This window comes from Pteropus medius, unplaced genomic scaffold, assembly GCF_902729225.1.
Source record: "Pteropus medius unplaced genomic scaffold, Ma_sr-lr_union100, whole genome shotgun sequence".
NCBI lineage: Eukaryota > Metazoa > Chordata > Mammalia > Chiroptera > Pteropodidae > Pteropus > Pteropus medius.
In genome coordinates, this window is record NW_024349519.1 from 11220515 (window position 1) to 11244538 (window position 24024).

The following is a 24024-nucleotide window of genomic DNA, read 5'->3' on the forward strand; positions in this document are numbered from 1 at the left end:
TTGAAGGGCAGGTGAAGTACCTGGCATGTAGCAGACAGGAAGCAGGTGTTTGGATAATCTGTCTTGAGCACTTGAGCACTCTCACAGGAACGAATAGGTAAACTTTTTTTTTTTTTTAATTTTCACATCAGAATTTTAGGAAAACAGAGTCCTTCTGGCTAAACTTGAGCTTAGGTCATATGCCTGCCCCTTGTCCCCACCATGGCACTGAGATGACTGATCTGGCCAAAGAAATTCCTGACTTTCCCTTGGGTAAGTTAGGGCAGGCAGAGAGAGTACCTTGGGATTCTACTAGACTTTACAAAGGGAGGCAAGAAGGAATTTCCCACAGGAAATCCAAGTACTGTAGGAAGGGCACAGGCTGCCGAAAATGAGTGAATGAACAAATGAATGACTGAAAGAACAAATAAGACGGATGTTCACTGCATTCTTCTACTATTTTAAACTAATATATCTGATTCTGCTACTTGGCACTTTAACTTTTAATAGAAAAAATTAGTCTGGCATGTATATCTTATTAGTTTATTTATTATTACTATATCATTGTCATCATCATCATTTCAATTGGTACTAGAGGGGCCTGCTGCTGTGTAAGATTTTGTGTGGATTTTTTTTAATGAATTGTTTTGTTTCACTTTCGAGCTTCAGATTCTTTCCAGTATCTGTCATATCCCTCCACCTTCAATACCGTCTCACACAGCACAATGGACTTGTTCCCTCTTACTACCCAGGGCTGAGGTCACTGTATAAACACAGGGGTATTAAAGTTCAGCAATATAACATCCTCCTAGGCTCTATAGGCTTATTTTAATTTTTTTCTTTGTTTCTAATAGTGCCTTAATGAGAAACTTTTTATGATTCTTCCCTCTGTTAAACCCTTTCCTTGAATAAAGGTACTAACAACAGTTGTGTCTTCTAATGATTTTTATTGGTTATTCAGAACAACTTTGGGAATAGATTTTAGCAGGCGGCAGTTTATTTCAAGGATAACAGGTCAATGTTCAAACCTTCTACAATCGATGCCAGCAGTTAAAAAGAAGAAAAAGAAAAACAAAAAGCTCATTGAGCTTACATCCAGCAGCTTCCATTCTTTTAAATGGAAGTATATAGTAAGTGAACAGTTGATCGCAAAAACACAACCATTCCACATATGTGCTTAAAGAGACTTTGTGCCCTCAGAGACCTTTGGTGATCAAATGGAATTTTGTATAATGTGCAAATCAAAGCTATAGATAGTTTTAAAAAACTTTGCTGATTATAATTCATTTATGTTCTGACAATACTTTTAAGAATCTGAGGCTTTAAGAATATTCTTTTTCCTTCAAGACCAGATGTTTGTGTGTATTCATCTGTGCTAAATAATGGTCAAATCAGTTGAATAAACATTTACCAAGAGTCTATGAGGCAAGATGGGGTTAGTAGTTGAGTGTGGGGTCTGGAGTGAGACTTCCTGGCTCTACTCCAAATTCCCCCATTTAAGAACTATGGGATCTTGGGCGAGGTACTTAACCACTTCATGCCTTAGTTTCTTTATTTTAAAATTTAGAATAATAATAGTCTTTATCTCCTGAGTGTAGTGTAAGAATAAAAGATTATGTGGAAGATGCATAGGACAGTGTCTGGCATATGGTAAACACTATGTAAGGTTTTCAAATTATTGCACTGCGTTATAGAATATGAGGGAATGAGGGAGGGATGGACGGATAGAAGGAAGAGGAGAGAGAGAAAGAGATATTGATTGTCCTTAGAGGAGCTGGAAGTCTGCATGGCAATCATACACATTAACACATTTTAATATAATGTAGCAAATGGTAGACAGAGGTAGATGCTGGACACTGTATAAGTGCAGGCTGGTAACTAAGACCAACCCAGGACTTCAAAGACTGTTCTTTTATAAGCCTGAGCTGAGTATTAAAAGATGAGAAAAGCCTACATTACCTATAATGGCCAAAACCAAGAGCTGGCCAAATTGAGTAAGAAAAGGTTGCAATGATTCTATATAAGCTGATGTCCTTGTCAGAGGCCCTGTTTCAGTTTTCTCTTCTGCTCCAAACAATAAACCCATTGATCATCCCTGAGACACATGGTCTCATTGGGGCCATTCTAATTATGTGGGATGGTTTTACTTGTCCATACCATGAATAGTCTTACAGAATATCTTAGGATATACCTTTGTGTTGTAGGAAATCCAAATTTTAGTCAAGTGTAATCCTTTCCATCTCATCTCACAAAAAAGATCCTGCTGCGTGATGTATTTTTAGGAAATACAGATGGAGGGTCCCCTCACAGCTTTGTACTTCTATCGGGAAAATCTTACATACAAAAAAACCAAAAGATCCCAGCACTTATGTCTCATCAGAGATCTAGGGAAACTAATTTGTCCAAGCTGAAATAGGTGTTAAGAGGAGATACCAGGGTTTGAACCTAAATCTGGCATAAAAGCCAAAAGGTACATAAACTTTGCCACACTTATTTTTTTTACTTTATGTTTTTTAACTTAAGCGAAGCCCATTGGGGCGGGGGCAGGGGGGCGGAGAGAATCATAGCCGCATGGTATGTTTTCTTTAATTATTGTAAAAATAAACTATTCCAATATCCTAACCTAAGAAGAAGGTAACTGCATAGCTCCAGATGTGTCCAGCAACAGCCCCAAATCTTACATTTGTTTGTAGTAAATAATACTCTATCATCACAATTTGATAAAATCTCCACACCTCACACCCCTAATCTTTGAAACACCTGGAAACACCCAGAAACACACAGACGCCATATTTTTTTGCATTCATTTCAGGATCTCTATGAACCCCATACAACCTGTTTAAGTGATCTGTAGACCACCTATTAAGAATTCACAGTCTAAATCCTCTTCCCCCTTCTGTAGGAAATAGTTCTCTTTCCTCCTCTGAATTGCTGAGCCAGAGAGTTCAGCAGACCTTCCAGGGCAGAGAATATAAACTAGGGATTGGCAAATTCTCCTGTTAAAGGGCCAGATAGTAAATATTTTAGGCTTTGTGAATCATTCAGCCTCTTGCAACTACCACATTCTGTTGTTTTGGGAAAGATGCCAAAATGGTAGGTAATCACACTGATGCATCCGTGGCCCACAAGGCCAGATTCGCTTACCAATGATATAAATATTGTGATAGTGCAATTATAATGTTACTAGTATACTGTGCTACCTTTGTGATTTAGCATCAACTATCAATCAACTTCAGGAATGATTCTGATGATGTACTGGACTTGGTTGAAATCTCTGTTCAAATACTTATAATGTCTGCAACCTTAGAAAAAGGTCTTAATCTCTCTGAGCATCAATTTCCTCATCTATAATATGGGAGGAATATTAAAACTACCTTTCTGTTAGGTTATGGAAGGGATGAACTGAGATAATCCATAGAAATGGGAGCTTAGCTTAGTGCTTGATTCAAAATGAGCACTCCTTAAGTACCGGCCTTTCTGAATGTGACATTGTAAGACTTCGGGTTAAAGCAGGGTCAAAACTGAGGAAAACCACATATTCTTCTCACTTTTCTTTTCTTTAACCCATGGCTGAACACTACTCATTTTTTTTTAAATGTTTGTTTTCTAATCAGAAATTTGGAGATGGTTCTCCTGACCTATTGTCAATTGGTGCCAACGAAGAAAATTAATATTTGACAAATTTGGAGAAATGCCCTATCCAAGTGGCCTTTTTGTTATTTCTGTTATTTTTCAAGTCTTCTACAAATGATGGCTGTGAAGGAAAAATACAAAGAGCATGAATTAATTTACTCCTGAGTTGAAAGAGGGCTTTTTCTCATAACTATTACTGTAATTATTAACAGGGTTTGAGATCCAGCCATATAATTTATGAATACTACATTTCCTTATGGAGTAAATATGTGTAGAGCTGCATGCTTCCGTTAAAACAGCTGGGAGTACTAAATTGTAGCATCAAGAAAGCAAATTGAGGAGACTGGCCCTGGGGGAAGAGCAACCTGGCCAGTTATAGCTATGTGGAAAGTTTTGCCTTTAGCCAGTTGTTTATTTGTATCTTTTACAAACTGTTCATTGTAAAATGAGAGACTGGAAAAACACAGCAGAAAAAAAAACAGAGAGAACATAAAGGTCAAAACAACAATGGGAGAAGCAGTGTGTTCTTAGGATTTCAGTTACTCCACCCACATCTGCTTGCATGTTATGAATATTATTACTTCCTCTTGCCATCACTGAACAATGCCCTGATCTCAGAAAGGCCGTGTTTCCACAGGCCTAATTATCTATTCCTTGGTGAAACATAAATTAAAGCAACTATGCTAATAACACAAAGGAAAGGATCAGTTCCAATAAGTATGCCAATTATCTTTGTGCTGAAATCAAAGTTTTCTTTAAAACCTACCTGTTATCATGCACTATTTAGTTCTGGACAGAAAAGTCAAATTTTCCTGGATAGAAATTAGATGTTTTTAGATGTTTTCAAGTCATTACTATCACACCGACCCAGATCTTTTCCCCGTGACTAAATTCACTGTGGGCAATGTCCATTTTAAACACTGTATTAAAATCCTAGCTCTGTGTGCCAGCTGGTGGGCCTCACCATAAAGTGCTTGAAGGAAACTGGTGGTTTCATGGGAGCACCCAAATGTCAGCATTTGTAAATCTTTTCTCTTGGGTCAGTTGGCGTCCACTGAGAGGAAAGGATTCCTCAGATCTCTTCCTTGGGAGTACAGTCTTGGCTCCCAGAATTCAGAGAGCTTTACATGGAGAAGGAACTGGGAGGATCCCAGTATTCAGAATACAGATATTCACTTAATCTACTTCTGAGGTACAGCTCTTCCCTCTGACTTCAACTGTACCTGTTGTTCCTGAGTGCAGGATCGCCTCCTCATCTCAACCTTCCAGGAGTCGGTCCCCAACCTCATTATTTTAGGGCAAAACAGTTGAAATTGTTTTTCCCAAACTGATCGTGGATATATTTAAAGATCAGGTAGATAATCAACCGTCTGATTACCAACCACAACAAGAGAGGTCACAAACAACCCTGACCAAAACAGAAAAAAATGAATGCTATGAAATACAGAAGCCACAGGAAGATTATAGCTGCAGTGAAATGCTATGGAACAAGGGCGAATACAAGGAAATGCTATGGCTGCTATAGCTGCTATACAAGTATGGCTGCTATGGAAATGCTATGAAAGTCAAGGCTATGCTATGCTGGTGTTATGCTATGCCAGCGCGCAGGCTAAGGTTATACATGTTATGCAGTGCGCGGCTATGTTGGCAGGAAAATGCTAGTAAGGAAATACAGAAAATGCTGCACGCTATGGAATACAGAAATGTTATGGTTACAGTATATGCTATGAAAGTCATGGCGGAATGCTATGAAGGGCAGCGAAATGCCATGGGGAAATGCTATGGTAGCTGCCAGAATGCTGCTATGAATGCTAGCCGCAGTGAAAATGTTATGAGCTGCTGGCGGAATATGAATACAGGAATGAAGGGAATACATGGAACGCTAAGGAATGCTATGAAATATGAAATGCTGGTTGTTGCCATGAAAACACGCTGGCGGGAAATGTCACAGTGAAATGCTATGAATATATAAATGCAGGAAGCAGGAAGGCAGGAAGGCAGGAAGGCAGGAAGGCAGGAAGGCAGGAAGGCAGGAAGGCAGGAAGGCAGGAAGGAAAAAAGAGAAAAGAGAAAAGAGAAAAGAAAAGAAATTCTAGCTGTCTCCGGTAACTTTGAAATCAGGAAGCAGCCATATGTAAGTTTAGAGTCTGCTGCTTTGGGATGATCTCTCGCTTCCTGCACTTCCAGTAAATTCGATCCTCTGGGGAGTTGCTCAAGTTTCCAGCCCGTGGACTTTAAGTGGGCAATCTTTCTGGTCCTAGGGGCTATTGGAACAAAAGTTCAACAGAGATTACAATTCCCTAACACATTTCCCCAACAGGTTTTAACAGTTTGTGTGAAATTCCTTATTAATCTTACCTTTAAATTAAAAAAAAATAAATAAATGAAAATATGTTACCTGGGAGAGATGGTACATTAAAGTGCAATTGCCTGGAAACTAGGTGTCACCCTTTCTCCTCTGTCGTCAACTGTCCTCCTCCTGCATTTAATTCAAATAAGATCCAGGAGTTTTTTCCAAACGATCCTAAAACCCATCTACTTTTATCACTCCCCTCGCCACTATCTCCTTGCAGGTAAAGGAGCAGGACTCTAGAACCAAAATTCTTGGGTCAGAATCCCATGTGTGCCACTTATTGGCCGTATGATCTTGTGCAAGTTGAGTTTGTGAGACAGCTACAAGTGACAGACTGATCCCCTCCTACCCCTGGCACTGTTCATACTATCTTCAAAGCTTTGGCGGTACCCTATAGGGGTTCCCCAGGTATTTTATTACAGAACCCCAAGCAGAATAACGAGTGACCATATAAGCAAGGTTTTTAAACTTTTCTGAGCAAAACTTCATTTCCTTATCTGCAACCTATAGAATAATTATACCCACATTTATTATTATTATTATTTTTTAAATTAGCCCAGGCTTAGTCCATGGGATACGTTAATTGGCAATAAAACAGTAGGAAGGCCAGTCTCCAATCACCTCTCCTGTAATGATTAATTTTTGTAGACAATGTCATTTTTTTTAAAGGCAGGCTATAAGTGAATAAAAGAAGCAAGGAAGGAAAAAATTTAATTAACCTGAGCGTGCAGCGCTGTTCTCCAAAGAATCATCTATCATCACATCCTGTCACCTCTGCTTCTCATGCAGGTAGCATGTGTGTTAAGTTGTGCACAGCTGTGCATCGCCTTCATTGTTTTTCACAGAAGCGTGTTTAGTAACTCATATAATCCACAAATTTTGGAAGATTTGGCTTAGACAGATGCAAGGGACATTTCAAATGCAGGGTCATGAAACTGAATAAAATGTAAAGGAAACTGAGAACATTCCTAAGCACTACTCTTTGTTGCTTACTTTTTTTTTAATTTATTAATTTTAGGTCTGGAGTCCAAACTTTGCCCCACAATGCGAAGGTTCACTACAACTACGCCAATTTCCTGAAGGATCAAGGTCGGAACAGGGAAGCGATCTACCACTACAGAACTGCCCTCAAGTAAGCACCACACACCATACGTAGCTCCTGGGCTCTTCAGGTCCTGGTCTATTTTACTCCTCCCAGTATTTTGGGGGATTTGTTTGTTTCTCGTGACAACTAACATCTCCTTGGAGGTGGTATAGATCTTAGACTCCAAGTCTTATGACTCAGTGTTCAAGTTTGTTTTAAGTGTGGTAACTCTACCTTGCTTCTAACTCTTGGTGTTTTCTTGTAAAAGTTTCTACCACTACATGTCACAAAGTGAAGTGACACTCAATTGAATACATACATATGCAGGCAAACAGGAGTTGGTTGTCAAACATATACTTGTAAGTTCTCAGGATATTTAATCCAGTGAATTGTTCCCACTCTAAGCTTCCCACTGTCTGAAAGGATTTATATTAAGACATTTGAACATAGAAATGAAATACCTTGACAGTTGTATTAAATAGAAAGAAAATGAAAAAAATACCAATTACAATGTTGGGAATATATTAGTAAGGAGGGTGTGTATGTACATGCATATTTTTATATATAAACAGCCCTGACACTTTCCTTGTACTCATTCACTAGAAGACAGTATACTAAACATGGCTTTAGATACGACTTTAAAAGAAACTAAAAATTCCAGTTCTCCGTTGCCACTGGCAGCCTTTATTGCTCTTAGGTACTCTTTTAAACAGTAACTTTGACTTTCAAGATGCTCTTCTCTAAAAGGTCCCAGATAACAAACATATTTAACCTGGAACATGTGGATGCATGAAAACTAAACACAGCCTTGGAATCTCCAAATGTGGGCAAAATAAAGCAAGGTGAGTCCTCTCCTTTATTAAATACTTTGAGGCTCACAGAAGCTTTCTGAAGAACTTTTCATGCCTCCAAAGATTGGCCCACATTTGTTTGAATTATCTGACACTGTTCCACTTTAGGACATGCTTAAAATATATAAACCAAATAAATCATATATTTCCCTGAAGCACCAATTAGGATGGTCTCAAAGCTTAGTTTGAAATTCTTAAATCAACTGACCTGATTTTTAAAATTATCCTTTTGAGCAGTGTTCTATGCAAGTGTATTGTTCACCAGTCAAAATCTTTTAGGGCCTGTTACTTAATATTCAGTATGGCAAAAATTTTCAACTGTCACATCAAGTTAACTATCAAATACTTTTCCAAAGATTACAAGAAATGTAACTTCTAGAAGAATATTTGTAACAAAGCTTTTTATTGAGGAATAGAGGTTTTTATTAAGGAATAGAAGATCAGTTTTAAGATTAAAAAGAATTATATTCTTTCACTAGAAGGCAGTTTTCTAAAATGTTTACAGTGCTTATCTCTGGTTGGTGAGATTATGGTTTAATGTTTTTTTTTCCTTGTACTTCTTTTGTGCTCCAGATGTTCCACAAAGAACACATATAACTTTTGCAATGAGGAAATCTCATTTTTAAAAAGTCATTCTTTCACAGATACACATAAATTGTGTTTTGGCTTTAACAATGTTTCATAATTTTAGGTGGCATTCTTTTCTTTTTTTGGAGAAGATAAAATGCCAAACAATGTTTATATTATATTCCCCTTCACTGTTGTGATGATTTTAAAAGGATATATACTTGCATATAGAATATATCTGGGAACATATATAAGAAACTGGTAACAGTAGTTGCCTCTGGTGGAGGAAGATGGAAAGCTGAGATCTGGGACAGAAGATTTTCTTTTCATCCTGTACCTTTTGTACTGTTATAATTTTTTAGCATCTTCAAATACATCTCCAAGTAGAATAGGTGGCATTCTTGAAGGGAGGAAAAGAGCAGTAAATTAATATGAAAAACTATTGTTGGAAGGAAATGTATCGGTATCTTCTTAAATTTGTTTTATTCTAACAGACTCTTATTTTCTCTCAAGTTCACACATACACACAAAATATGGTAGACCCTAAGGCACAGCTCAAGGCAAAGATGCAAATTAAGCAAAATTCTCTGGCAGATGATTTTACCGAATTATAGTAGCTAGTTGGGTACTTCTGCTTTTTTACCTTGAAACAATAAAAACAAATGTTTGCTTCAGCAACTTTGCTTCTGGAAGAAACATGTCCTTTAAGAAATAGGAGAAAAACAACTAAAGCTATAAATATATTGCGTAACGATTAGTGAAATATTTTATTCTCTCAGACCAGGCTGAAAATACTTCTGATTTAAAGTATCATCATTTTTGTGCAGATACCTCTGCGGTGAATTTTCAACAGATGTGGGTATTTTTTTCTTATTTAAATAAATTGTCACCCTGTATTAGAGAGAAAAGGAAAATACCGTGACTATTCATCATTTAAATGATTATTTTCCCTAGGTGACTGGAAGAGTGCCCTTATTTTGATATTGCTATTTCTTCACGGAAGTTGCTAAGACAGGAATTCCTCCCCCTCCCAACTGCTCCACCCCTGTTTCAACTTTAGTGTATCTGATGTTTCCCCTGTTTGCACACAGCAAGAAAGAGGATGATTAGGGAAATGCGGGGTTAAAGGTGATATTATCTGAAATCAGTCCCCCAAATTATCCATTCTTACTGTAATGACTGTATAGTTCCCAAAGGCAATGGTGAAATTAGTCTTTAGGGTTATAGCTATATCAATTTTGCTGGCTTACATTTTTAAAGATGACACTATATTAAATTGGTAATTGTATATGACATGAATATTCCGCTTCTTTTAAACTTCATTCTATTTTTTAAATAGCATAGAAGTACCACTGGTTTCGTCTCTCTTTTGGTGTACCTCATTTATTATGTTTCTGTAGTACAGGAGAAATCTCCCACTGGAAAATGCTGCAGCTGAGGATGTAGATTCAGATTAAGACCCAGATCCTCAAAGAAAAATGTTAGAACTCTTTCCTTAAATCCTCAGCAAACACTTTAGCTTTGCTTTGCTGTGAATGGCAGCTCTCATGTTTATAGTTATTCCAGGTTCTAGGTTCTATAAAGGTTGGGATTCTGTATGTTGGAGAATCAGAAGACCACTGTTTGATCTACCGTATGCCTCCAAAAGCTTCCTGACCATTGAGTTACCCTGGGGAGGGCTTCTACCATTCTACCTCACAAGATGGGAGTAGAAAGTCTAGAGACCACCCAGTATCTCAGCTCTTTCTGCATAAGCTTGCCCACTAAATGCCTCATCCCATAAATCCAAATGGAGACATAGTCTCCCTGCCTGTATAAAGTATGGAAGACACTAAATGTGTACTTGGCCAGTGGTTCGTTGATTAGCTTAAAAAGTCATTTAAAAGTGGAGTTATAAAGCAAATCATGCACACTCTTGAATGTTTTATTGTACCCTAAAATTTCATGTGTATATCCACTCAACAGTCTTCTGATGTCAAACCAAGTCCTTTCTATTGAGTAAGAGTCTACTGATTAGAATCTGCAAACCCATATCCATAATTCATTTATATGATGATCAGTTATGATATTTTAAAGTAGAATAAAAATTTAAAGGTTTTGAGATTTTTCTGATTTTCTCTTCTAGTCTTTAACAACGATCTCACATCTCATTCAATGACAATTTTTTGAGCAACTTCCCTTTTTTAAGTATTTCCGGAATATTTGCTTAATTTTCATAGAAATAACAACTCTCTTATATATCTATTTTATCAGTTTGCAAAATAATTTATTTTATTGTGCAATAACAATAAAAGCCGCAACTAGGATAAGTTTGTTATTAGACAGAACAGACTCGTAACAGTCATGCAACTCAACCCAGGGAGGCGAAAGGGCCCAGGCTTACAGAAAAAGTATGTTAAGTTGTGGATATTCACCAATATGTTTTATAGAGAATAGGGAGTATCTGGAAATCTGATGACAAAATTAGAGACTGTTTTAAAAGAGTTTTCACTATAGGTGATAGAGTCATAGAATCTACTTTTTCATCTTATAGTTAAATTCCCTGTATGACTCAGTTACTGGTTGCCTAAATTGAGCTGGTCATCAAGAACCCTGTACTCGGGAATGTGAGTAGAGTTTGCCTTTGTCCATGTGGGTCAAGAAGGTTTCTCCATTGTCAGCAGCAAATTGTACCATATTCCGCTGAACATTTGTTCACTTAGATGCCCCCTCTCTCCCACCCTGCTATAAAAATCCCCTGCCACACCCAAATTTGCTGATGTGTCCCAGGTTCTTGGATTTCAGCCATGTGCAGATTCCATCCTGATTAAAGGTCTGTGATCCTCAGTCACCCAGACAGCTATTTTCTTTTCACAAGTGTGGTTTCAACAGGAAATACACAGTAAATCATCTAAGACTTGCCCCTTCCCATAATCCTGCCACGCAGGAGATATATTACCTTGCTCTGTGGTACTCAAGTGTGCTCGGGCAGTCATGGACCCTTAGAGAGAGAGAGGCCTGGTCCACTCCTAAGATATGTTATAGATGTTTTAAGCAGAAAATTTTAAGGGAAAGAAAACTGTATTCAAAAGAGAGCGAAGTCCCGACCAGGCTCTTGTCTATGAGCATAATTAGAAGGGAGGGAATATGCCTTTTTTCCCCCCCTGAAAAGAGTGCCTTTACTGCTCGTACTGTACAAATATGAAGAGGAATGTGCTTTTGATGTACAAAAGAAATCTCTACTTGCTTTTTAATTGGCTAACACATGGAAAAAGATAGAACTAAAATCTTTCTGACTGGAATTTTATAATGCATAAAATAGAGACTTGTCGTGATAATAGTCCCCGTTGGTATCATTCTTTGTATTCCTTCCTATGTGGATAAGTGGAACTCTGTGAGGAGATTCCATTAGACTATAATAAGTGTATGTGTTAAAAAGGAAGTAATAAAAGAATGAGTATTGAAGAAATGCCATATCATTAGAGTATAAGGAAATCTAACCATGTCTGATTAACCCACTGTTTATCGATGTCCTGAGTATATCAGTAAGATTACTTTATTAGTATTCCTTTGAAAAATGTTTCTATAAAACTGGTGGAGTTTGAACATTTTTAAAAATCGGGATTTATTTAAAAAGTCCTTCTCTACACAGCCTATTTTGAATACACATTTTAAATAACTCTCATGACTACAGGTGGCCTTGGATACCAGCTGCCATGTATTTCTGGAAAGAATTAAAATTCCAATACCATTTGTTAGCCAGGTTTAACAAGTAGAGACGGATTTTTCTGCTGGTGTGGTACTTTTGTTTATAAATAAATAAATATGCTTTCTGCTATTATAAGTAGACACTTGAAATTTTTTTTGTTTCTTCTTATTGATGAAATTATAGTCTCGCTATATATATATATGCTGTGTTAATTAAGTCTCCCAGTTTTAACCATTAAATTTAAGAAATTAAACATTTCATTTAGAAAAAAGTATAGAATTTTAGTCACATCATAGACACACTTTTGCACTAAATTTCCAAATGGAACGTTCATACCTTATATTCCAAAATGTTTTGCGCTCTCTTTTTTTCTGCCTTACATCACTCTTTCACTTCAAAAATTCACTGTGGTTCCCCAGGAAACAGAATCGAAGGTAGAGATTTGCAGCCTGGAAGTTCATTAAAGAGTGCTCTCTGAAATACCAGGGAAGCAAGCCAGGGAAGCAAGATGTGCAGAGAGAGAGGTTGAGGTGTATGCAGGCTTCAGCTGACCCCACAGGTCCTCTGGGTGGCCCCTCACAGCTGTCCTGAAAGGAGGCAAGAGATAGAACCTCTATGCCCTTTTACCAACTAATCACTGCCCTCAGGCAGGGAGGGGTTGCCTTGAGTGAGGCAATTCTCTGAGGCTGAGAGCAATGCCCAGAGAACTTGGCGGTGAACTATTAGCAGCTTGAGGAACAAGAGCCTTAGACCTGAACAGGGAATTTAGGTGGTCTAAGACAACATCCACTACACTGGCTTAATTTATGATTTCTTATGTAAGTAAACATGACCGTTTTAACATAATATCATTTAGATTTTCTGTTAAAATGAGAATAGTGGTATTATCTCAGGGTTAAAATATTACAAGATAATATATGCAAAAGGCTTAAAGCAATGTCTAAATGCCTGGCAATGGTAAACTCAGTAAATGTTATTAATATATCCACAATATGACCGCTTCTCTCCACCTCCAGTGCCCATCATCTCTTACCTAGATTACTGCAGTATTCTCTGGTCCCCCCATTTTCACCTCTTTATCCCTACATTCCCCTTTGGTCTATTCTCAGCACAGCAGCCAGAAGGATGTTCCACTGGTAACAATCTGCTCAGAGCACTCTGCTGACTCCCAATCTCATTCACAGTGAAACCCAAAGCTGCTTAGCAGTCTCTACTCCCTGCCCTGTTTGGCCCCCTTACTTCTCACCCCCTACTCCTGTTCCTGTTCACTCAACTCCAGCCGCACAGGGCTCCAGGCACACACCAGTCACATTACATTCCTGCTTCAAGGACTCTGTATTTGTCATTCCCTCTTCCCAGAACACTTCCCTTCTCTAAATGGCTGCCTCCCTCCCTTCCTCTAGTACTTGTCGCATAATGTCATCTTGTTCATGAGGCCTTCCTTGGTCACCCTACTTAAAAGTGCAGCCACCCCCAAATACTCTGTTTCCCTTCTTTGCTTCATTTTTCTCCACTGCATTGATCACCTTCTAATATACTTACCTCTGCTGTAGGCCCTTAGCAGAATGCCCGCACATTGTAGGTGCTCAAGAAATGTTTGTTGAAAGAAAGACTGAATTAATATAAGCATAAAATCTCTATCACAGGCCCCTTAGAGTTGGAGGACAACTCCTAAGGACAAGCAGTGTTTCTCATTGGGGGAGTTGTCAACAATTTAGGTGAAACAACTCTTCATTATGCAGGACTGTCCTGTGCATTGCAAGATGGTTCATGCCCCCAGCTCCTGTCCATTACATGTCAGAGCCTATTGGGGAAATGTAACCCCTTCCTTCCCCACTCCTTGTGATCTCCTTGATTGGTAGTTATTGATTAGGAACATGGACATATTTTTCCTGCCCACCACTATCTTTTTTCTAAATTGATCCAATGACCAGAGTACTGTTTGTGCTACAACTGTTATGTGAATAAGGATTCCACGAGCAGCACACTGATCTGTCACACAGGACTTTGAATCTCCTTATAACCTTGAATGTAGCTTTGAAAATGCACATGTCTGGAATTCCATTTGGTGTTGAGCATATCAGAAAGGCTTGGAGGAAATTGCTCTGGTGCCTGTGGGGATCATTTGCTTCAGATGATGAAGGATTGACAGGCTTTGCAGTGAGGGCTTGACAAAGAACATTCCTACATTCTTAAAATGGAGAGAGTCACACGTCCTTCACATCTGAGAACCCATGTTATGGGAGAAACAGATGGATACAAGATGACTGGGTTAGTGATGAAGAAATAATGGATGCTGTTTTGACTGATGGGAGCAAGTCAAAGGCCATGAACAGCAGTGAAGAGAATGACTTTTTTGGAGGATAAGTAATCCATATGAGAGAAGGAGAGCTGGCAGCCTCAGTCTGGTATGGGTTTATTAGGGCTATGGAGGGAGCCAAGTAAAACTACCCAGAGGTCCTGCAGTTGACCCCAAAACATTAAACGTATGCAGGGCAACCGGTATAAAAACACCCACCATCTCATTTGTTTATATAGAAGCTGATTTGTTCTCACAGAGATCAATATGTTATTGACCTTATTGTTATAGAGAAAGCAAACAAAAGCACAGACGTACATTCAAGATCACACAGCTAGAAAGTCACCCATGACTTATGGATCCACATACAGTTATTTTTCCATTGCACCAACGCAATTCCCATTCATCTGCCACAAAAACCCAAGTTCACCATAATCACCCAAGCCTCTGGGAAAGGTTAAATTATGTTCATCATTTTCTACTTAAAAGAGCAGAGGAGTATTTAATTCAATACATTCTCCAAACTCTGGAGGTAAATTCTCAGGGATCGGGAAAATTTCAACCATTTAAAATGACTCATTTCCTGAGGGCATCAGAGGGCATGGCTTTACTCCAAATTGTCTTAGAAAATCACATGGGCGGAGTCCTTCTGGATCAATGCTGGAGGCCCTCCATTGTGAGAGTCAGATAATTCAGTTGGCCTTTCATGAAGAGTGTGTCACATTTCCCTAAATTGTATTTGAGCTTTTTTTCCAAGGCTATCTGTAATGGATGGAAAGGAGTACATTCCAAAAGGGACTGGCAAGACATTTGCTGAGTGTTAATGGCAATATCAAATAAAGAAGCAGACCAATAAATAATCAATGTCACCCAGGTGCAATTTAGTGACATGATGATTCGAATTTTATAACATGAAGGAACCAAGCACTTAAAAAAGCCAGAGGCTAATTGTGGATGAAAATATGCTGCCGACTCCTAAAATGAAGTTTACTTGGGTATTTTTTAGTCCATTGAATTCAAGTTTTATAGATGAATTTTTTTCCCAGTCATGTTTTTCTTCTGGACTCTTTATTTTTCTCAACAGGAAACAGAAAATAAACATGTGCCCTTAGCATAGTTAACCCCCAATAAATTAATGTGTGGAATGAGAATCAGACAAATAAATCAGTGTGTATATTCTGAAAGGAAATTGCAAACTGGAAAATATGATGCAATATTACTCAAAACAATGAAATGCCTTTAAAGGTACTCAAATGATGAAAAATTAACAGCATCCTTAACTTTTGAACGGATTGTAGAATTTAAAGTCAATGACTGAAAGGAAACGTAAAATCAAACTTTGGTCATGGTCATACACACATTTTATGTCTCTGGACCTGTAGTTGTGGTCAGAGCTTGAGAGCAGTAATCAGAAAGCAGGTATATACATCTTATACACTTGCTGAGTGTTGTTGATTCTAGATTGCTTTTCATAGTACTGTGCTTATCAGAGATACTATGATTATTTTGTTTGGCAGGAGACAATTTTTTTCAGTGAGAAAGAATCTCAATAACTGTGTTTCTTGAGTTTATTTTACTTCTGTCACTGAGAACCAGTTCCTACGTATAAGATCACAGCTGAATGGATTGGTTGCAAAAAAAGGAGAAATTATTCTAAATGGAAGTGCTAATTTGTATTTATTTGCTAATTTGTATTAATTTGTATTTATTTGACTTGTGTTGTTTGGGAAAATAAATTTACAGGAACCATTGCCTTCTTAACACTTAAGAACATAAGTGCTTCTGAGATACTTCTTTGTTTTTTAGTAAGCTAATATTTACTTAATTTCTCCCAACCTCTCTTTTCTCAACTATAAAACAGTATAATAGTTCTATTTGATGAATTAGCAGAGTTAATTGAAATAATGTTTGAAAAAGCCCTCTAAAATGTGAAGTATCATGGATATGTCCTAGGTCCTTTAAGACCCATTTTCTTCTGTTCCTGTCTTCTGCTTTGCACTTAGTCTACCGTTTCTTTCAGTGACTACTTCCTGTTAACATATTGTTGATGTTCATTCTTCCCAGATAAGATGACTGGGAATGGAGGGGAATAATAATATTCTTAACTACCTACTTCATTAATTCTGCTTAAAGAAATGCAGTAGATAAAAATTAAGAACACTTTAAATGCTCAAATGGATGTGTGCTTATCAGGAATGTAAATTATTCAATATTTGAAAAAAAAATTCTCTTCTGCTCACGGAACTGTATCTCTGTACTTAGATTTCATTTTTAAAGAGAAAAAGTAAAATTCCTTATACCCCAGAACTATTAGACAATATAACACATTTTCTCTATAATGAGTTTTAAATTTTTAACTCATCAAAATAATAATAAATAGCAAGAGAACCCCAGTGAACAAAGCGAATGTTGAATAAAACCATGACAAAGAAAATCCAGTGATTGTTCACATTTGTCTTTAAAAAGTAGGTTTGACAATCACCATTCTGCTCCAGTTCAGAGAAACTTTTGTTGAGGTTTATTTTATTTTATTTTTAATTTTTATTTTTTATGGGGAAGGGAATAATCACTAACAGAACTTTAAAACATACCTGTAGAAGTCAGAGTCAAGATGGGCTTAATTTATTCTGACAATTGATGTAGCAACATAGATATCTCTTAAATTATTCATCTTTCCAGTAGAAAATTTCTCTCCCGGAGACCTCAGAATTGACTTAGACCCAAGCTAATTCAAACATAAATTTATTTTAAAAAGTAAACACACAAAATGAGTTTTGTTCTTGCATAGGTGTTCAGTATGCAAGAGAAGAGTAACTTTTAAGAAGATATCTAATCTATATAAAAATAAAAATGATGTTTTTTTTCTGACCTGGATGTCGAAGAATTCTTTTAATGAAATTCAGCTTTGTTTCATAAATAATGCAATGCTTACTCGCAATTAGGAGAACCTAATCAGATAACCAGTGAGAGAGGATGTTGCCAGCAGACCTTTACTATTACCAGGAATAAACAGCATCTATTTATTTACCAGGTGGAGGGAGAGCTGTGCCTGGTTATAGATTCAGTAAGTAACCGTAAATGCCAGCAGTCTCCTTCCTAGAAGGGGTGGGACTCTGTTTAATTAACACAGAGCCTCTTTTCTGACTGTAGCTGGCCAGGGAGCTTCGTGGTTCCGCAGCCTTGGAGCACAAGGCATTAAAGGCCTTCTCCCTCACCATGCTTATGTTTGTTTTGCTTTACTTCTCTTCTCAGTACTTATTTCTGTTTTTGAGAGTTCAGTATGGATTTACATTCTGATTTGAGAGAATAAGGGAGGGGAGAGGGGGAAAGGAGAAGGGGACGGAGACTTTTGGTGAACTTTTAAAGTACATGCTGTTCATTTAAATGGCAGTGGGATCATGAGTGAATATATAAAGTCCAAAAAGTTGGACTGAGAACCAGCTGGAAAGGGACAGCTGCTTGGTGATAAGGTGAACCTAATCAGATAACCAGTGACTATTTACTGAATCTACAACCAGGTGCAGCTCCCCACCAGGAACTTTAACGTATAGGTGAGCCCATTGTGGAAGTTCTCATTGACCTTAGATGCTCCTTGTCCATTGTTTGTGCTTTCATCTTAGACATTTATTTTGAGGGCTCCAAAGACTAAAGCTATAGGAAAAGGATCAAGTTTTAAGAAAACACCTTTTCTGAGAAGGCAGATGTCCCAGGATGCTTTTTATTACTGTTTGTCATCAGAGAAACAATGAGACTTGCTCTCACCAGGTTCACTGGACACCCTTAAATTATTTGGAAATCAGCTTTGCTCAACAACAACAACAACAAAAAGTTCTTTTAGAACAATTTGAGTCTTAGCTGTGACATGCTGTTTGTAACTACTTCCAAAGTAATTCTTAGACACAAACTTCCCAGGAGACTTTTTGAGGCATGGAGTGAATAGGCAGATACAAGAGCATTTTTTTTTTTTTTTTGGTCTCTCACCATAGCTCTGATAGCCTGTAGTGACATCTTGGAAAGCTGAGGACTTAGTGTCCTCACTAATTGTAAGATTAAGTGTTAAGGGGCTAGAACCAGGACCCTCAAGTTGTCTTTGCTAATTAAAAGTGACCAGAGAGAAGCAAACATCAGCACTTGTCTGGCTTGGTGTATTTTCTTTTCCCTAATTTCTTGTCACAATGTATCTTTCCCTACAGCCTCCAAATCCATTGTGAATAATTAGAGCTTTTTAAGCTTTACCGGGATGTAACATTCATCTGAATTGATTATATTCCTTGTCAGTCAAGAGGAGCATTACTCCGAATGTCTTATTAAAAATACTAGTTCTGAGGGATGTTCATAGCTATGCAGTAAGAGAGTAGGGAAAGGAGATTACATGGTCAAATAAATTTAGGAAACTCTGGGTTAAGCAAAGATTTAAAACAAAAAGTTATGCAACTTGTCTTTTCGGCCTTTTAATAGCAACTCCTTCTGTCCCCAAATGAAACTGATTTTCTTTGAAGGTACAGAATAGGAGGAGGGAGCATGGCATTTTGTTGTCAAGAAACTTGACAAGCACAATTTCTATTTTTATTACTTGGGCATTATCTTGGCTCTTCTGCCTTAAAAGCCAGTTCCACAGGCTTATTCAAAGTACTCTGGGTGACAGAGATGGAGTGAACCTCTTATATTCCTAAATATGTTCACTCTAAATGTAGCAGGAGCAGCTAAACTATGTAGTTGTGCCGATCTGCCTTCTTTATAGTTTTGAGTTAAGGAAGTAAACCAATTCCCTTCCTTCTTGAATCAGTACAGATTTGATTTACTGATATCCAGCCCTTTACATTTATTTTTGAACATTAGGAACATTATTTTCACTTTGTTGTGCATTATTTCATTTTCGATTTTTAAGTGTTTGTCAAGATTTTCATTCTGAGAACTATATGAAGCCAGGTGGTACTAAATTATAGTAGGAGGGGGAGATTAGATAAAATAGAAAAAAGAGAGTCAAGTTGTAGAGCCATATGAGACATAAAGTTTGTTATTCTGGGGAGACATTATGTATCATCTTTTTCTTAATAATAGTGGCCTAACTGATGCTCCCGTCTAAGCATGTTTACGAAGATCCCTCATCCAAGGAACTCCCAGCATCTTGTGAAAATAGTGGGCACTGTAGAGGCAGCAGCTGAGCAGCAGTCTCACCAGGCCAGAAACTCAGCACCTGAGGCAATGAGGATTTTCTAACAAAGGAATTTGAAAGTAATTACAGGCTCCAAAGGACTAAAATTTATTTAATCCTGATAGATTCATATGCTATTTATTTTTGTACTATTTGGGAATTACTTATACCACTAAGTGACAAATATGTGCTTTCTTGCCTTATTTATATGCGTACAGCTGCAAAAATAGTTGACCAAAGATTTGACATAAGAAAGAAGAACAAAGCTGGAGGTATCATGCTCCCTGATTTCATGCTGTATTATAAAGCTATAGTAATCAAAACAGTATGGTATTGTTATAAAAAAGCACATTGATCAATTGAACAAAATAGAGATCCCAGAAAGAAACCCACACACATATGTAAATTAACTTACCCTGAAGGAGCCAAGAATATTTAATGGGTAAAAGACTTTCTATTCAATTAGTGGTGTTGGGAAAATTGGACAGCCACATGCAAAAGAATGAGACTGAACTATTATCATATACTACATACAGAAATTAACTCAAAATGGATTAAAAAATATAAGACCTGAAACCATAAAACTAGAAGAAAATGTAGGCCGTAAGCTCATTAACAGTGTTCTCAGTGATGATTTTTTGGATCTGACTCCAGAAGCAAAGGTAACAAGCAAAAATAAATAAGTGGGACTATACCAAACCAAAAAATTTCTGCACAACAAAGGAAACCATTGATAAAAGGAAAAAGAAACCTACAGAATGGAAGAAAATATTTGTAAGTCCTATATCTGATAAGGAGTTAATATCCAAAATATATAAAGTATTCATACAACTCAAGAACAAAAAAAAATCCAATTAAAAAATGGGCAGAGGATCTGAATAGACATTTTTCCAAAGAAGACACACAGATGGCCAAAAGGTACATGAAAAGATATTCGACATCATTAATCATCATGGAAAATCAAAACCACAATGAAATATCAACTTGTACCTATTCAAATGGCTATTCTTAAAAAACAAAAAACAAAAAACAAGAAATAACAAGTGTTGGTGAGGATGTAAAGAAAAGGGAACCATTGTGTACTGTTGGAGTGTAAATTGGGGGACCCACTATGGGAAACAGTATGAAAGTTCCTCAGAAAAGTTAAAAATAGAGCTATCATATAGTTCAGCAATTTCAATTCTCGGAATATATCTCAAGGAAATGAAAATATTATGTTGAAGGGATATCTGCAGCCCCATTTTCATAGCCGTGTTATTTACAAAGCCAAGACCTAGAAACAGAAGACATGTATAAAAAAGTATATATATACACTGGAATATTATTTAGCCATAAAAAAGAAGGAAATCCTGCTATTTGTGACGACGTAGATAGGCCTTTCATTGCTAAATGAAATGAGTCAGACAGAGGAAGACAAATACTGCAGGCCCTCGAATAAGATCATTTTATTCAATGTCCTTTTGCTCTTGTTTATGGCAATTAACCTTTGGTAAAATTGCTTTCATTATACTCGTTTCACTTAAGTCACAGAACCTACTGACAACACTAAGTGAGACCTTAACTATACTGTATGATTTCACTGATGTGTTGAATCTAAAAAAAAAAAAGAAGAAGAAAAAAATCATAGAAAAAGAGATCAAATTTATGGTTACCAGTGCTGAATCATTGGATAAAGGTGGCCAAAAGTTACAAGCTTCCAGTTATAAGATAAATAAATACCAGGGATGTGATACACCACATGATGACTATAGCTGCCACTGGCGTATGGTGTATATGAGAGTCATTAAGTGGATCTAAGAGTACTTATCACAGGAAAAAAACATTTTTCAATCTATATGAATGATGGGTGTTAACTGAACTTCTTGTGGCAAGCATTTCACAATGTATGTATGTAAGATCTTTATGTTGCATATCTTAAACTTATTCAGTGACATACAACTTATATAAATTATATCTCAATAAAACTAGATAAAAAAAAAAGATTTGACATAGAAGTACCATTAAAATAAAGGAAGAATTTAGTGTTTCATTTTGGTTGTGGCATAGCTGGGGAAGAGGGATAGAGAACAAGCAAATTATGCCCAACGTAGAAGTTTTTGAACAATCATGGCTTAATACTCCTAATTTTTCAGATTGTATCCACGCCATGCAAGTGCCCTGAACAACCTTGGAACACTGACAAGAAACACAGCGGAGGCAAAGATGTACTATCAGAGGGCTCTCCAGCTAAATCCACAGCACAACCGGGCTCTTTTCAATCTTGGGAATCTCCTTAAGTAAGTAGAACATGTACCTTCGATCAGGTGGTCTCGTAATTTCAAGAAGTCTTTTCTTTCTCAACACTTACTTGGTTGTGCTGTTGTCTCCTCTTCTAAGAGTGCAATAATTAGGGATTTCAAGCTTTGGAGAGATGTAATATTCATTTGAATTAATTCTATCCCCTTATCAGTCAAAAAGAGTATTTTCCAGAGTGTCATTATGGAAGTATTAGTTCTAGGAGATCTTCATAGATTGGGGAGGGGTGGGACTAAGGAAGGATTACATGGTCAAATAAACTTAGGAAATGCTGACTAAAGTTAAAGATAGTTTCTTTATTGCAAGAATTTCTGTGTGCTAAATGCCCTGTGAATCTTGAAGAGGCGAATATGGAATACGGCATTTCTCAAGTCAATTTTTTCCCAAGTATATCATGAATATACTTGGGGAACGCTCCAGTCTAGTAAAAGCAATCTGCTCTAAAGGTGTAACTAAATGACATAACCACAACGCATGCCCAGTTTGTACTCTAGGTAAGAAACCAAGTGAGGCATACCTGGAATTAATAATGATTAGAGTAACTCTTGCTCTTAGGAAGACCTCCCTGGCATAATCGCTGGTGCTGGCTTTTCCCTCACTGCCCTGTGAAAGGTTGATAGTGCAATTAGTGTCACTGAAGACTAAAACAAAGAGGTACTTTCGCATCTTGTATTTTTATCAATATAAAGTCTAGGCATGCTGGTGATGGTGCTGGCAATGATAGCAACAGCAATAATAGTGAAAATGTTGGTGGTTCTGGAATTTAACTTCTAAACTTTTTTAAAAAAGGTCGAAAAACATTAGAAATGAAAATCAAAAGGTGAAAGTGGTTGGAATCAAATTGTGATATGTTTACCTGTACTTGTTAGGATACTGACAATCCACACAGTACTGAATATCTCTAAACTTCTAGAGAGCACATTTGTTGTTACCTTTAAGGCTAATATTTTTCTTTGTTCTTTTATCCTCTCCCTACCAGGATTGTCTTAATTGCCTCAGTAACTCATCATGATGTATCTGTCTTCTTCACCTTCCTGTTTACTCCTTGAATTTTACATATTCATATAGATAGTAGTCCTTTTTCCTAATGTGTGTGTTAATGCATGTTTTTATCTAATTCCATTTGAACAGAAGCATTGGGATAAGTTAATCACAGAACAATCTAACATTGTATTAAGTGTCATCCTGAGTTTGAAGTTTTATGTTTAGGAATGGCTTTTTTTATTATTATTAGTTTCAAGTATATAGTACTTTGGTTAGACATTTACATAGTTTATAAAATGATCCCCCTAATGGTTTCATCCATATACTGGGATAAATCAAGGGAATACTTCACAGAAATAAATAAATGTGAGAAAAGTACAATTAAAATGGAAGAAATAAAAGTGTAAATCAGCAAAAACTAAATTTTTCAAATTTGTTGAAATTAATAAAAATTGAAAATGATAAAAGAAACAGTAAGAATGAAGAAGTAAACATTGGCAGAAAGCCATTTGGTTCTTTAAAAATAAGAACAAATCAAAAGTTGTGGGGCAAATGAATTTAATTATTGTAGATAACTAGTTAGAGGTCAAAGGGGTGCTTTTATTTTACTCTACCAAATTTATCAGCTCTTATTTCTTTATGTGAAGTTCTAAGGACTAATTTTTTAAAGTCATTATTGCATCTGTATATGTCCTAACTTGGGGCCCGAATAACTTAATATGTGGATAAAATCCTGTCAAAGTTTTTCAGTGTAGATGTAGATGAGCATTTTTTTTCGAAAAAAGCCAGCTTTAATGGTCTGTATATGGAACGATGGTTGTTAGGAATGCTATATCCTGTAGTTACAATTATATATTGTGGTGGATGTGGCTCTACTTAAAAACAATGACAGATTCTTTTAAATTTCATCTTGCCAAAACCTGAACAGAAATGAACTCTAACCTTTTTTCAATTCACATATGATTGCCACTAACTACTATCCTGAATTAGTACATGTGAGTTAAAAACACAAGGAAATATTTTTTGGAGCATGGCAATGACTACTTTTCATGGTAGAAGGGACTCCTGGATACCTAATATAGGTTTTTTTCCTCTCTTTTTCAGTAAAGTCAACTCTTGATAATTATCCAAACCAA

At 36.9% G+C, this 24024-nt stretch overlaps 1 protein-coding gene across 8 annotated transcripts in view; it reads left to right on the top strand.

Moving 5' to 3' along the window:
* Positions 1–24024, top strand: part of TMTC1 (transmembrane O-mannosyltransferase targeting cadherins 1) — a 476780-nt gene that overhangs the window by 406169 nt on the left and 46587 nt on the right. For all 8 annotated transcript variants that reach the window (XM_039882400.1, XM_039882401.1, XM_039882395.1 and 5 more), the window contains 2 exons: positions 6984–7097; positions 21742–21885. In XM_039882400.1, the coding sequence (XP_039738334.1) occupies positions 6984–7097; positions 21742–21885 (258 nt within the window). The remainder of the gene's footprint in view (positions 1–6983; positions 7098–21741; positions 21886–24024) is intronic.